The sequence below is a fragment of the Geospiza fortis genome, unplaced genomic scaffold (genome assembly GCF_000277835.1).
Source record: "Geospiza fortis unplaced genomic scaffold, GeoFor_1.0 scaffold10, whole genome shotgun sequence".
NCBI lineage: Eukaryota > Metazoa > Chordata > Aves > Passeriformes > Thraupidae > Geospiza > Geospiza fortis.
In genome coordinates, this window is record NW_005054326.1 from 4,679,601 (window position 1) to 4,694,942 (window position 15,342).

General features: G+C 36.2%; 1 protein-coding gene across 1 annotated transcript; it reads left to right on the forward strand.

Moving 5' to 3' along the window:
- The first annotated feature begins 327 nt into the window (after window positions 1-327).
- On the forward strand, window positions 328-13,893 carry WASHC3 (WASH complex subunit 3). The gene is made up of 6 exons (XM_014307036.2): window positions 328-466; window positions 2,703-2,768; window positions 4,054-4,182; window positions 5,704-5,814; window positions 9,074-9,138; window positions 12,124-13,893. Exons 1-6 carry the CDS (start codon window positions 362-364, stop codon window positions 12,206-12,208), a joined length of 561 nt encoding a protein of 186 aa, XP_014162511.1. The 5' UTR covers window positions 328-361; the 3' UTR covers window positions 12,209-13,893.
- Window positions 13,894-15,342: the final 1,449 nt, after the last annotated feature.

A 15,342-nucleotide genomic window follows, 5' to 3' on the forward strand; every position in this document is an offset into this window, starting at 1 on the left:
TAACTGAGTATTAGTATGGTTGGCCAAGTTTGTTTTTCCTTTTGATTTTCAGGAATATTCACAATTTTATCTGAAGGTGTTTTCTTTAAGATAACAGTCCTTCATTTCTTGGGTCTTGTTGCCTTTTCTATGTGTCCTGTAAATTCTCAGCTGTTGTGTTAGTAGATTTTTAGTGGCAAAGGATTTGTATGAGTGCATATGTGTATTAGAAAAGGGGTTGTGTATGTATGCATTCATAGCAGGCACACAAAAGACAGATTTCCAAATAATTTCTTCTTAAAAATATGCATTTTTAACAGATATTTCAATCCAAATGTGAAACTTGACATTGAAGTGTAACCTAATTTTCTTACCTTTTTAAATGCAGGTTCCTGCTATTCAGCAGAAAAGAACTGTAGCATTTCTAAACCAGTTTGTGGTTCACACAGTGCAGTTTCTCAACCGCTTTTCTACTGTTTGTGAAGAGGTATGTTTATTATTTTCCTAGCTGTCCCTTGATACAATTAAAAGAAATTCAAGAAATGGCAACCAGTCATTTAAACGTTTTTGATGCAGTAATAGTGGTAGCCTAAACCAAAAATGTAGTCTGCTTTCTGTTGAAGGTTTCTCTTTAGTAAGTGCTTAAGACAGAATTTTTCCCCAAGGGATCCACATGAACTCCTGATTGTGCCACGCTCCGTCCTGTTTTCTTAAACTTTTGCATTTGGAACAGACTTTGAACTTTTTGATACAGGGAATTTATTCTGAGCAGCTTCATCTGTGGCTCTGATGTTGTTATGAAAGAAGGATGCCATGTTCTTGTGGTCCATTAAAAACTTACTTTCAGATTTTATCACCTTTAATTTAAGAGAGTCATACGCTAAGCACTGAATGCAAATAGTTTTTTTGTTGAAAAAAGGACATTTTTGGCAAGTGATTAGTATAGAACATGAAGCCTTTAACTTCAGTTTCCTGCAAAAAGAGAGAAAAATAAAAATATTTAGGATTAGTAAGTTTATGTGATGACTTTAGAGTCAATGGAAATACACCAGACCAACAAGATTAGAATTGTCCACTGAACAGGACAAGAGTCCTCCTTGTAAAAAGGGTGTTTTCTAATGTGGCTTTGAGGGTCACCTTTTTGTCTTCAGAGGTTTTTTGTACTTTTTCATTAGTTTATTCAACAAAGAATGCTATACAGCTCTAGCCAGCTGAGCCAGAGCAGCAGTCAAATCCAATTAGACTAAGCCATGTAATCTGAGAAATTCTGTTATTTGTTGGTGAAGTTTAGAGCCAGACGCTTGACAAGTATAAGATTTGCTATTACATGAATATATGGAGCTTCAGAGGAAAAAAAGTCATTTTTCCTAGGTTTCTAAACTTGTAACTTAATAGGTGGGACAGTGTGACCGCCTGATGATGCTGTTGTCAGTTGTCCAAGAGTCAGTTGTCACCTGATATCAGTATTCCCTCTTCCACGGGCCCTCTGGAAATCAGAACACGTATATTTAAAGCCACCTTGAGCACACAGCAGCACTGTGAAGTCTGCCTAATAAAACAGTTATTAGTTAACCAAAATGTGCTGTTATTCAAGAGACTAAATAGTTGCTTTATATACTCCTTGAGAAGTTTTTCGTATTCATGAAGTACAGAAGTGTTTTTAATGTGAAAGGTCGCAGTGTAAGTCAACAGAAGCCAAGAAACTCAAAATCAGGGCTGACACCCTTAACTCTAAATTTCTTGGCTCTTGTCTAGTCAAATAGACCCATAAAATTGCATAATTGTCTTTTGTACATCTTTCCTCCCCCTTATCCAGTTAAATGTAGAACACTTAGTTCCTTCCAATAGGAGCTGACTCTTCTTCGTGAACAAAGGACCATCTGTAAACAAGTCAGTGCTCTATCCAAAAAGACTAACTCCTGTCAGTCTCCTACTTTTTCTAGCATATTGGCAGAACTGCCATTTTCTTAGGGTGTTAAAGTTCTGCTTCAGAGCCAGGCAGAATCTTGCCAAGGTGCCAGAAAGCTGTCAGAATGGTACGTATCTGCCAGCCAGCACTCTAGCCAACTTCACTTGGACAGGTCTGGTGGAGTATGGTAGTGATTAGTTAAAAGACTGGCAGTTCTTATGGAGTAATTTAGAAAAACTTAAGTTGTATTTAAAAAAAAAAAGTCAAAATTTGATTGAGGTACGCCTGGAGCATATAAAGTGTCTGGTTAGTTCTGATTCATTGTGGATTTTGACTGTATAGAACTTTGAATCACCTGCTGTATTAATTATCAGATTTTCTCTTTGTATTTGCTCAGTTGCATACACACACATCATGTCTTTTCATCTTCCACATTTGGAAAAAGCTTTGAAGAAAGATCTTTCAGTAACTGGGAGAGTACAATGTGTCTACCATTATTCTCCAGTTGCCCAAAGTAATACCCTATTTACTTTGGCTTTCTTTTCTAAATAGTCTGTCTTCATTTCTGTCATTATATGGGAAAACCAACTGCAGAGTAAAATTATTTTAAATTTCTACCACTGTAGCTACTGTTCTAAAAAGGGTTGTCATTGCTTCATTCATTTCGTAATGTGATAATCTCATTTACGCTGTACTCTGCCTTCAGCAGGGAGAAGCTAAAAACAGTGATTTTTTTTTAAACTAGCTGCAAACTCTTTTATATGTCCAAGTGCACAGGGGAGTGTTTTCACATCCTAATTGTTTTCTGTTGTAGAAATTGTCAGCACTCTCCCTCCGTATCCAACAAATTGAAACCACACTCAATATTCTGGATGCGAAGGTTTGTATGGATATTGACTTAATCTGCTAACAGTGACAGCCTCCTAGATTATGTGAACTAGCTTCCTTTTTAGAGTCTGAATTGAGCAAATAAGTTTTCATAGTGATTTGAAGGAGCCTGATATCAAAATCCTGATATCAAATCCTGATATCAGAAATTCTGTCTTTAACTCTCTTCCCTAGTTAATGCCTTACTACTTGTACTATGTAACATTTGAATATGTATTTGATACAGAAGAAAGGAAACAACAGTAGTGGAAAATTTGAGTTTGTTAAGCATGTGGAACAGGAAAGGAACACTTTTTTGCCATACAAAGGCTAATAAGGAAATTCTTTCCCTCTTTGTAAAACAAAAGTATCTTTGTATGTTACTACACTGTAAGGACTTCAGCTGATGTAAGTAACTAGAGAGAAGCCTTGTAAATCCTTTTGTTATTGAAATGTGACCTGAACTGGATCTAAGCTAATGTAAATTAGCTTGATTTATCTTCTGTAGCTGAAACAAGAAAAAGATATAACCTGTGGTCTTAGATTGGAAATATAGTATTTCATTTACTAGGAAAAAAACCATCAAAATCCCAAAGTCAATCAATCACCCACTATAAAATTTTAACGAGTTCTTCTTTCAATAATGATGGAGGCAGTTTCAGTTGGCTTTTCTGGGAACAAGGGTGGGATATTTTGAAAACGTTCATTAAGATCTTTGTGGGGAAAAAATAGTGTAATAATACAAACAGAGCTTACTAACTCTTATTTATTTCAAAATATTTAGAAATTATTTGAATTGATGATTTTTGCAGAATTCTTCATAATCATGTTAAATAGAATTTCCTTCAAATAGATTTGTGGTGTTTTTAATATCCACTCACATCATTTCCTTAAAAAAAGTGAAAGATGTAGAAAATCCAAAAATTTGTAACCAGTCTCCCATCTGTTAGGTGATAGAGCTGTTCTTGCCATGATTTCTTTCACTGCAGGGGAAGTAGCAGAGATTGCATGGCTCTCTTGTGGTTGATAAATGCAGTAGCAAAATGCTGGGAAGGTGTGGAAGCCTTTCCTGCTCTGCAGCCCTGTGTTAACAGTGAAAGTGTTTATTGTAGATGGCAGCTGGATAGAAAGATTTTTTCCCCCAATCAAAATACCAAAACTAGGGGCAGAAAGTTACAATTCTGCTAATGTAAAACCTACCTGGACAATAAATGGTAAGCAGGGTGGTGCAGATTTTGTTGTATGTGTAGTCTTATGAAGTGCTCATTGCTTATTTTGATGATGTTTTTTGCATTCAGTTATCCTCAATTCCTGGCCTAGAAGATGTCAAATTTGAAGTGTCCAGTGCAAATGTGAACAGTGTTACAAATGGTCCTGTGGCACAGGCTGCTACAGATCAACAGACAGCTGGATCACCTCAGCCTGGAGTAAGTAATGCAGCATAACTCATACCTTGGAGGAATAGAGCTCTCCAGGTCAAGTTTTTAATGTCATTTGCAGTAGATACAAGAAGCAATTCTATTGGAAGTGAGCAATCAATTGTAAAAGTCTAAGACTAGGCTTTTCTCTACTGGCACTGTTTTAACAAGTGACTTAAAACAAAAAAGGCTATACCCTTTATTAACTATGTGATTTAAATAATTAGAACTAAAATCTAATGCTAAATTTCTCCTTCCTTCAATCACACTAAAATATGAACAGGAATTACATCAGGGTGCTGGGAAGGTCATGAATGAAAATAACAGTTCAAATCACATCATTGCCACTCTTTTCTCCTTTCTTCAGAATGTGAGCTTTTAACTCAAATTGGAATTTCTAGCATGCTTAATTCTAGAGTTTATTACATTGAAGGTTTTCTGTATATTATCCTCCTCATAAAGTAAAGGCCATCTTATTGCAATCAGCATTAAAATACTACCCCTGCAACTAACTTGTTGTCATTTTGAGGAATTTATTGTGTGTGGTTGGTTGATTTTTTAACCCAGACATTTGAATCCCATGGTCACCACTTAACTAAGTGAGGCTTTCAGGCCCATTTATAGATGGAGTTCTTTTCCTGGTTTCCCCTTACAGTTTCTTCTAATGGAATCCTCAATTCTGATCTCTGTTCATTCTCTTATTTGGTGGAAATTGCTGTGGAAGAGCAGTAGCTGGAGCACTCTACTGCTTTTGCTTGCCTGTCAAAGATTGTAACTCTGATTTGCAGCAGGGGAGATGCTGGACAACACTGCATGTTCCAGCCACATTAGGGAATGACTCACCATGAGTTCATTTTCTTTAAAATGTTCCTCCTCTCAGATATGGAAGTATATAAAGTATATTTAAGTATATAAAGTTCATATATTTCCACACTTCCACGTGGGTAGTTTTGTAGAAAAAATACAGTTTTCTGTGTTCTTTTAAAAGTACAAGAGCTTCTTGTCATTTTTCATTTCATTTAAATTAAATACTTACAAGGAATCTTTGATTTCATTACATTAGCCTTTGAGTAATGATTTATACTCAAAAGTATAGTTTAGAAGTTACATGATATGCATGAAACCTTTGTCAGGGAATCAAATACTTTGAGGGAAAAGGGCATTGGACTACTGGGGGAGATCTATAGATATACTTCTTATAAATTTTTTTTATAAAAAGATTGTTCACATTTAATACTGTGATATTTATTAAATGCAACTTAACAGGGTTATTTGGTTTTTTATGTGTTGTTCAATAACTTCAAATTGTATCTAAAAGTAGAAAGACACTCTTGTAACAGTGAAAAACAAAATAGCTGGATTTGTGATTTCTTACATCTAGGAAACCTCTAATTTTATAGTATGGATCAGAATAATCTTGATGCGGAAGAGTTGCACTTTACCTTGAAATACCCAGTTTTATTGTTTGGACTCTCTCCATGGCTGTGGTGTGGGCACCTAACCATTAAAGGCTTTGTTCTTCACATGCAGCAGAATATTACACAAGAAGAAGGGTTACAGAAAACGGAGGTAGTAACAGAAAATGTCACAACTGTGGCCAAGGATCCAAGATATGCCAGATACCTCAAAATGGTACAAGTGGTAAGTCAGTTCTCATGTCATTCTTTGGCTAGCATGTTATTTTTTGGTGGAATGTACCACACAGCTGTAAGTGAACCTTTAATGTCTGAAAACATACATTACAACAGCAGTCTTTAAGGTAGGATAACATCATAATATTCTAGCACATCTTCTCTAATAAATGAATTAATGTAGTATATTCCCTCAGACAGCTTCTGGCAGGATCTTTCTACAAAATTCTGCTGGTAGACTTGTGAACTGAAGTGTGAAATGTGTAAATGCAAAGTGATATTAGCCGGAGGCACAGAAGATGCCACTGAAAGTGGAGTTGTCCTGGCAAATTGGAGTCATTCCTTGCATACAGACTGATTATAGCCTGATTTTACTGGAGGGTACAAAATACAGCTTTGCAAGTATAGTCCAGAACAAGGAGTACTTGATATTTCTGTAAGGACCAAAATAGAGATACAAGGATTGCTTCACTATCTGGTTCCACTCCAGTTTCCTGTTATTTGTGATGCAGGTTTTGTTTACATCTTTATCTGTGGTCTGTGCTACAGATAAATAGGAAATAAATGATTGTAATCTCAATACATGTGTGAAATCTAATGAAGGAATGAGAAGTTGAATGGGAGACTATTTCTGGTATTTTTAAGAGGTCATTTCACATCCACAAATTTAAAAATGAGATTGGAAACAAAGAGTTTATTTCAATTTATTTTCAATTTGTCTGTGGAAATTTTCCTCTAAAATACATATTATAATTCTGGAAAGTATGACTATATCATAGTATTAATAAAATGTTGCTTATGTGAAAACTAACTTCATGGTTGCACTCAGTCTTCAGAGAAATTATTACAATTGGTCTGCTTCATCCCTTGAATGGTGTTCCAAACCTTGTTTTTCACTTGAATCACAAATTGGAACTTTATGAGTAGCTCATTACAAACCACTTGGAAAACCTAGCAGTGGGATAGTAGCAGAGAGTAGAACACTATGTTACTGTATTGATTTAATGCCAGACTTCAAAGTGGATTTGAAAGTGCTGGATGGTCTAATTACTTTGAATTTTTTTTTTTTTTTTGTGACTGCTAGAGGAGTGAGATCTCACTTTCCACATTTCTCCTGTGTACTGGCAGTTCCTGGTGACTCCTCTGCCAGTTGTAAACAGTGTGGTAGGAAAGTCAAACTAACATACTACAAATTAATATGTGTTTTTGTATTTGCCAAACTTGTCTCCTTGTCCGGTCAAGTATTTCAGTTAGTGTCATTTATTTACCCAAATTAAGTTTTTAGCTGAAGATTTGTTTGAACTGATAAATTATTTATTACTCACAATGTTTGTAGTATAAAAGAGCACCATTCTAAACTAAAAGTAGTTCTTCCATGAAATTGTGACAAACTCATTTTGGTGGAGTGCAGTTGAGGATACTAAATTCTTACTTCTTAAAATTTACAACAATATTCCAAGAAATCACACAAAAGCAGTACCATATTTGCAGATTAAAATTTAGGAAGCATGAAAGATAAAGTAATTGTAATGCCCTGATTGTATTATAAACAGATATAGATACAATCTTCATTGTTTTCCTTCAGATAAGAAGTCTAAAGAGCATTTTGATTAAACTTCAGATTAGTTTTGTGAATCTGTGATATATGAGGGTACTGAGAGGATTTTTTTTTCTCGCAGATTTTAATGCACACAGTGTTAGAATAAAACATACACCAAGTGTGAACATAAAACCAACCCATTCTTAGAAGTCCTATACCAAATTCCCTTTGATTGAAATGAAATATGAATTCTGCCGTGCCTGATCTGATTCCATTCTGTTTTTACCTGGTTTGAATTGATGTATAAACAACTCATCAGTGACTTCTGAGGTGGGGGAAAGTACCCTAAGAGCAGTCAAGCAGGGGAAAAGCATTAGTACACGATGGTGTGTAGACACACAATCCCTGGTGTCCAGATTTATACTAGAATAACTGAATTTTTAAACCGTCATGAAATACTCAAATAAATATTCAAAATATTCACCTTTGTAATGCACATTAGTTGTGAAGTAATGAGATATTCTTTTATTTCAAGGTATTACATTGCAGCTTACTTGAGTGACCTTTTTTGACATTATTTCTGATGGTTTGGTACAACTATTTACCTGTGTGTGTGCTGTTCCACAGTGCTCATGCACAAGCCTTAATTGTGATTCTTATCTTGGAGCTGTCACTAGAATCATGTCTTTCTCTGGAACATTAGTCATGCCTGCCCTTTATTTTAGCACTATTTTACTTGCTTTTGGACAAAAGATACTAGTCCTACGCCACTTTTCATTTCGAATTTCTTAGACCACCAGTAACTTTGTTCCTTTTGAATCAGAAATTGTATCCTCGTTTGGTTTGGGGTTTTTTTCCCATATCCTATATTGGCATGGAGTGATCCAGATGGTATTTCTGATGGTTTCCAACAGGAGATGGCAAAGCAACAAGTTGCCTTTGAGCAACTGTAGTGGAAACATAGGAGCAGTTTGTTGGAATGTATCTCATGAGAGGACGTGGGTCTTGGATATGTGATCCAAGATAAGAGGATGTTTAGGTGTTGATGAATAAAATAAAGTGAAGAAGCTGTGGAAGGACTTGCAATGAAGGGAAGGAATTTTTTTAACATGTACATATTTGGCTGAAATCTGTCCACAAGTCACAGAAGATTCAAGCCTGACTGCACAAGCATCTGTATTCAGAGAATTCACTTTTAAATTGTGCTTCTGTTCTCATGTCCTGTTTGCCTTTTTCTCCATGCTTTTTAGACTTCTCCAACTTTTAGCACTGCCTTACAAGATCCTTCTGGAGTGGTAGCAGATGCACTTCCCTGGTTTTCTCCTCTCACTTGGGTAGACCTTCAGCATGCCCAAGTCTTTCCTAGCACAATTTCTCTGCTGTCTTAGTGCTACTTTGTGCTTTCTCCACATTCTTACCCATTCAGATAATGTCAGCTTCATAATTTTGGGTGCACAAATTGCAAGTATTTCTATCCAGTCTTGATTCTTCTCTCCCTGCAACTTTATCTAGATGTTTTGCCATAAATAGAAGACGGATTAAAAGGGCTTTTAATCTCAATCATTTCTTGCTTCTAGGTTCATATTGATGGGAACTGAGATTAATGTTCCATGCTGTTGTTTGACAAGTGACATGCATAAATTTATATGAAAGTGTGGTTTAAACTGTGTTATTTAACTCGCCTGTTTGTGTCCAGTAGTTTTATATTATGCTTCCTCCTGCTACACAGGGTGTTCCTGTAATGGCAATACGAAACAAAATGATTTCCGAGGGACTAAATCCAGATCTTCTCGAGTAAGTAATTTGTGACTCCCAGTAGGGCTGCAGTGCAAGTGTGTGTTTAAAAAGCTTGGAAAAACATGTGCTTAGAAAAGGTTGTTCAAGGTGTTCTGAACTATAGCAGTGCCAAACAAGCATCTGACAATGTGCATTTAGCAATGAGGACTCAAATAAAAGGTCAGTAGCCATTTGCAGTGCCCTGTGTGGTTTTTCCCAGATACTTGCTTTCAACACTCTGATAAGAAAATGTCATTATTGTAGAGTAGTAAGAGCAAACTCAGTCTAATTTTGTTGAATGCTTGAGGGACAACACAGTTTCCAGATTCCCTCACTAGATGTAGTGTCTAACTTGATTTCAAAATTGACAGCGTAAATTGAAGTCAGCAGTTCAAAATTTTGGCTGTTCATTGAGTTAATCTGATGTAAAGAATACTAAGAATAGATAGTAACTTTCAAAGCTTCTTGTCTGGGCATAAACGTTAATTTCAGTCTTACTTTACAGTTGACGTTTAATTTAGTTCTACTGTATTATTTCACAGAATTTGTTAAACTGATTAAAGTATTAACTTTCATTTTTACCTTATAGTCACCAAAATGTTTGAAGTATTTTTGCATTCTTTTCAGAAACTGTCAGGGTATTAAAAAGTCCATTTTTCATTTCCAATGAAGTCCTTTTACATTTTGTAAAGGTTTATTCTGAAACTAGCTACTTGTTAAATAAAATAAACCTGAAGTATCATCATTTCATGAGTCACTTTAGCTCCCAGTTACTTTCTGGTCTGGATAAGCCTAAAGTAGTTAGGCTCGTTTGTTTTCTTTACTGATTGAATGAGAAATAAAAAAAAGACCTTGTGCAAGTTGGAGATAGGTTTAGCAAATGTGGGTTTTCTATATGTATGTTAAATGTATTGTATTTTTTGCTGTGTTTCAAGTCCATACCTTTCTATAAATGCTGCTATTTCTTCATGTTTGGGTGGATTTTTATAGTACATAAAACAAAAAGATAACAGGTTAAAATTTCAAAAGCTGTTTTTTAAAAAGTGTCTGCTTTTGGATTGCCTATTTTGCATTGAGACAGAAACATTATTACTGTGGATTGAGCCTCACAGAATATGTTTGGGGTTAGATCTCAAAATTCATCTTCAAAGATCTGTGCAACAGTAATGCTTAGTCAGATTTTCTTTAAAATGTTATTGGCTTGAAAAGTGGTTAAAGAAAACTAATTATTTGGCAAGGTGCATAATGTGGAACATGTTAAGGTGTCAGCAGTGGCTTTTCAATTTTCTTGCTTGTCATGGTACTGTAGGCTTCTTCTTTCATATGTGTCTTGCCATTCACACTGCATTTCTTGGGTCTTCAGCTTCCTTGGGTCTGCTCACTCAGTCCCAGAGAAAATTAGGAAAATGTACACATGGCTGTGTGCTCAGTCACTTACTGCAGACTCCCCCAGCTCCTTGCCATTGGCTGAGCATGGGTTATTTGTGGCTGTAGATGTGCTAATTCTAATGATACAATATTGTTTCTACACTCTTCTCTTGGCTTTTCCACCTCTGTTAATGCTCCTTTCGCAGCTTTTTACTGCGTTGGGTAACTGCCTGTTCTATCAAGCTCCCAGTTTACCTGTCTTTAATTTTTTTTCTTATTTTGTTATTTGTTATTTTGTTTCTTCTTCTCTTGCCTATCTTCAGTTCCAGAAGAGTTTGTCCTGCTCTCATGAGCTGAAGGAATTCAGCATCATCTTCTTGATAAATGAGAGGTTTTGCACTGGTCTCTGCAGATCACGTCTTTGCACAGCTCTTCTGTTTTGTCATTACCACAGCAACAAGGAATAATATTGTGAAGTGGTATTTGCATGAGAAAGCAAATGCTTTCTTCATTTGTTTTAGAGGTGTGCAGGGGGGAGGGAGAAGGCTCTTTTGCAGTTCTTTCACACACTTCTCATCTTTGCACCAAAAATGTTTAGGAACACTTCAAAGTTACCTTAGGGTTCCCAACAGAGAAATTATACTAAACAGAGCTAATGTTGGAAAAGAAATTCTATACTCCCAAGATAAATAAGAACAGGATGATTAATACAACTGTCAGCTTACTTTAAAATCCAATATTTTATCCAAGAGATGTTAACTGTCATACAGGAAGTGAGGTTCTCTGAATGTCATTTTCCCCCAGATATAATTAGGTATAATTATGTTTGTATTTTCTACCTCGCTTTCAGCCTTTATCAGGCTCTGTATTTGCTTGTATGTCCAGTTCATTACAAGCTTAGGAGGGATAGTTCATGGAGAGCCAGCATCTTCAGGCAGTAATGTTAGTCTTTAGATGGCTTGCTTCTCTCACCTTCATTTCCAGTAGATTCCCCAAGCAAACATTTTGCCACAGTGTTAAGATCCATCCTAAATATTCTCTTTAAAACTAAATACAAGAGTGATCATTTGTAGTCAGTAAAAATCCCATGGCTGCTCTTGCATGTCAAATTTAACCCAATGTTCTAGCCAAATTCCACTCTGAGTAATTCTTTTTTGCTTCACTAAATTATCCCTGCAGTTTTAGTTGGATACAATATTGTTCATTTCCTGTCTTATTTTTTTCATGTTCTATTTACACTGCTCAATGGTGTACAGAATGTTCCTTTCAGCCCAACAACCTCCGAAGAATGAAAAAAAATTGAATTAATCATTATTGCCTGCTTTCAACTCTTCCTACAAGTGTTTGCCACTTCTTAACGATCTGTCATCGTTTTTGATGGCATCAAAGGCCTGCATTCACACTGGTGTCTACAGAGTTTTGATGTCCAGTGAGTTACAGTTTCTAGTGTTTGCCTTCCAGTTGCAGGTGAAGCAATACCACAAAGGTGTGAGTTTGTGAACCATAAACAGTTAATGTGTTAAATGTTGTGGCAATAAAGTGCCTGCAGTTGTCATGCAAGGACAGTGGTGTTACGTGCTGAGCTGCTTGTGCTCTCAGCTGGATTTACAGCACAGGATGTTTTTGTTCCTGCAGGACCCCAGATGCCCCTGTGCCTGCCTGGGGAGATGATGGCAAAGCAGAAGACAGTTCTGATAGTGAATCTTCATTCAGTGACTGAAGAGACTGATTCCAGCCTTTGGAAACCTTTGTTGAGTGCTCATGTGTTTGGAGCTTTGGCAGACAATGGTTTTGCGTGGATCACACGGATGACGTGGTTTGTCTCATGGTGTTTCTAAGAACTAAGATCCTCCATGTTCTGTTCTGGAAAGTTTGAACAGGCAGCATGTTTCAACCTGAGGCCTTCCCCCATGAAAATGAATCATGAGATCCTTGCAGTTTTTATGCTGCATCTTGTCAGATTCATTTCTGGTTCTGCTGAAATTACTCCATAGGGCTCTAAGAATTCCATACCTTTAAACCTCCTTGTCTCTAAAACTGCATTCTGGTCATAGTTAGATTTTCTGTGTAACACATTTAACCTACGTTGCCTTCTTTCTGCCTCATAACTTAAAGGTAAATTAACTTTGGAAAATGAAAGTGCTTCACTGATAAACTGTATCTTTTTTGCAATATCCTGTGTTTGCAGTGATGCAACAAGAATTACATATAAGTCAGCTCTCTTATGGTAATTGCAATCAGTGATACTCAGATTTGAGAAGAACTAAAACATAAGTGAAAAATATATTAAAACCCATTTTGAATCTGTTTTCATATACTGCTATTCAGTGCCACATTAGAGTCTGTATGAAGCTGTTAAAGGAATTTCTACTCTTGAAGGGTTGATTTATCCAGTTCAGGTTGCAGTGTTGTAGAAAGGTACAAACGTGGCAAGGTTGGTTTGAAAATGACACTGGGGAAAAAAAGCAAGAGACTGAGAGATCATTAATGGAATCTCACTACTTGTGATATTCTGCTATGTGGGTCAGTTGAAACCATTTTCTGACTTCATTGGCCTTTCTCAAAAGAAGCTGTGGCTGAACAGTTTGCTTAGGATGAGAAATCACCTCCAAGTTGGTGCCTTTGCTGATAATTTCAGCAAAGAAGCTAAAATTCAGGTTGAATAAGGATAAAACTACCTTGGCACATCTTGAGGCACTCATTGAGGAACAGTATAAAGAAATGCCGGATGTGCCCTGAAGATTCTCCTCAAAATTACTTGATGTACTCCGTGACTCAAAAATTACATTTCATTAAAGAATCTTCTTTAGTACAGTTTGTTCCACATGAAATCCTTTGCAATCTGTTTGAATTCCCCAGATTGTTGTGATTATACCAGAATGCTGTGTGCCGTGCAGTTATTAACTTTCTGGTGTTTCACATTGTTGCTGTGACCAAGAGAAGACTAAAACTGGATCTCCAAGTGTATAAGTTTGTTAGCCTTTATGACTGAATCAATACCTTCTCCCTTAGTTATTTGTGCCACTTCAGTAGGTTATCTGCTTTTTTTTTCCTGTAACTTAAGTATAGCTCCCATTTCAGCCTAGCAGACATATTTATGCTCTCCATAACCTGTAAATCAGAATAATTCCTGAATCCCTGCAAAAGCATATATGCACTAGAGAATGTTGGGAGGTGGTATTTCAATGATGGGTTAATTACTATTGAACACTTAAAAATGTAGTTAATAGGTAACACTTGGCAAAACACAAAAATATTAACATATTAGCAATAAGTATTTCAAATGTAAATGTGATAATGTTATTTCAGAATGTATATATTGAAACACTCATGACTTTTTAAAATCTATATTTGAAAACTCATTTAAGCAGTCTGTAAAATAAAAGCTATACTTTGTAAACCAAAGTTATGGTTTCATTTTATTCCTGTATCTTCTTCTAAACAAGACAATGACAATTCTTCCAAAGTCTTTGAAATTCACGTTTTCTCCAGAACTAACATTGCTGAAATTGTGTCAACCTGCTAGCCTAAGGAGAGAGTTTTGGAAATTGGGGTTTGGAGTTAAAGTGGTGGCACTCTGACTGCAGGAGAACTGAGTATCCCATAGCCACTGTTCTAAGAAGCAAATTTAAGGAAGGCTGAAATTGATGTGTATTATATGTCAGATACTTTTGAACTGACATGGACCTATGTAAGGAAGTAGCATGATTTAAAGAGTCTAATTGAGACATAGTAGTTTATTATTTTTCTAAAGAAACAAGCAACAAGGTTAACAAAAGACATTAAAGAAGGTGTAGCTTGAGTTGTTTAACATTCTGAAGAAACTTTTTATTTCTGTAAAATAATTTTAGTTTGAAAAAAATTCTAAAATCAATTGTCTTTTACACCACTGCAGATGCACTTTTATGTGGAATGAAGAAGAAAGCGTCTGGCCTACAGACACTTGTTAAAATAAGGGATAATTCATCAGTAATTTTGTATGTCACAGAATAACAGTTTCATTAATAGGGATTATGAGTTTAACTGCTTAGGAATTGGATGATCTTTTCAGGGTACACGTTTACTGTGGAGTACTGGAACGTTGATAAACTTGCAGAAACATTAAGAAAAATCTTGCCACTTTGTCTCCTCTCCCATTTGAGTGGTAACTAAATCTAAATGTCTGAATTGTGAGGAATGGGGGAAAAAAAGATAAGACCATCCCCTTTTACATTCAATGTCACAGCATCCATAGTGTTTCCACCGTCTTTGGAACCTCTGACCGCTTTAGGCTCTTCTGTTACTAAACACATCCCTTTGCTCTTAAGCCAGATTCAAATCTGAGATGTTTCAGCTGACAGGAGGAGCTATTAAGTATGGGAAGGTTGGTTTGAGCCTGAATTATGTCAGCTGTGCTGGTGCTCCTTGATCTGCAGCAGTTTTCTAGAGATGTGGTGCTAACGCAGAAGGCTGGAAAGTCCTTAACCGCAAGCTGAATACCGCGAGCGGAGAATATTCCAAGGTGCTCGTTATTTGCCATCTGTTTTGGAATAGAAGATGGAGGGAGTATTTCAGCTTGGCAGCACAGTAATCAGATATATGTAATACTTTCAAGGGAAAAAGTCCATTTTTAAGAGACTTTTATTTTTAAAGCCTTCCAACAGCAATGAACTTTTAAAAGATACGGTACACATTAAGAAGTGTCCATAATAAACATCTAATATGCATAAATTTTGTGTGGATTTGAACTCATTGTCTGGGACGGTATTATAACTTGTAGGCATAAAAACTACTGCAGAGTGTTGCTGGAATAACCACTGAATGCATCTGCTAGTACTAATTATGTACTACTGGTAAACTACATATTCTTTGTTT

Excerpts from the sequence above, each read along its gene's own strand:
- WASHC3 (XM_014307036.2), top strand. The coding sequence starts at position 362 with ATGCAGGTTCCTGCTATTCAGCAGAAAAGAACTGTAGCATTTCTAAAC. Across the intron at positions 2,769-4,053 it reads TCAATATTCTGGATGCGAAG|TTATCCTCAATTCCTGGCCT; the intron begins GTTTGTATGGAT and ends TTTTGCATTCAG. Across the intron at positions 5,815-9,073 it reads ACCTCAAAATGGTACAAGTG|GGTGTTCCTGTAATGGCAAT; the intron begins GTAAGTCAGTTC and ends CCTGCTACACAG.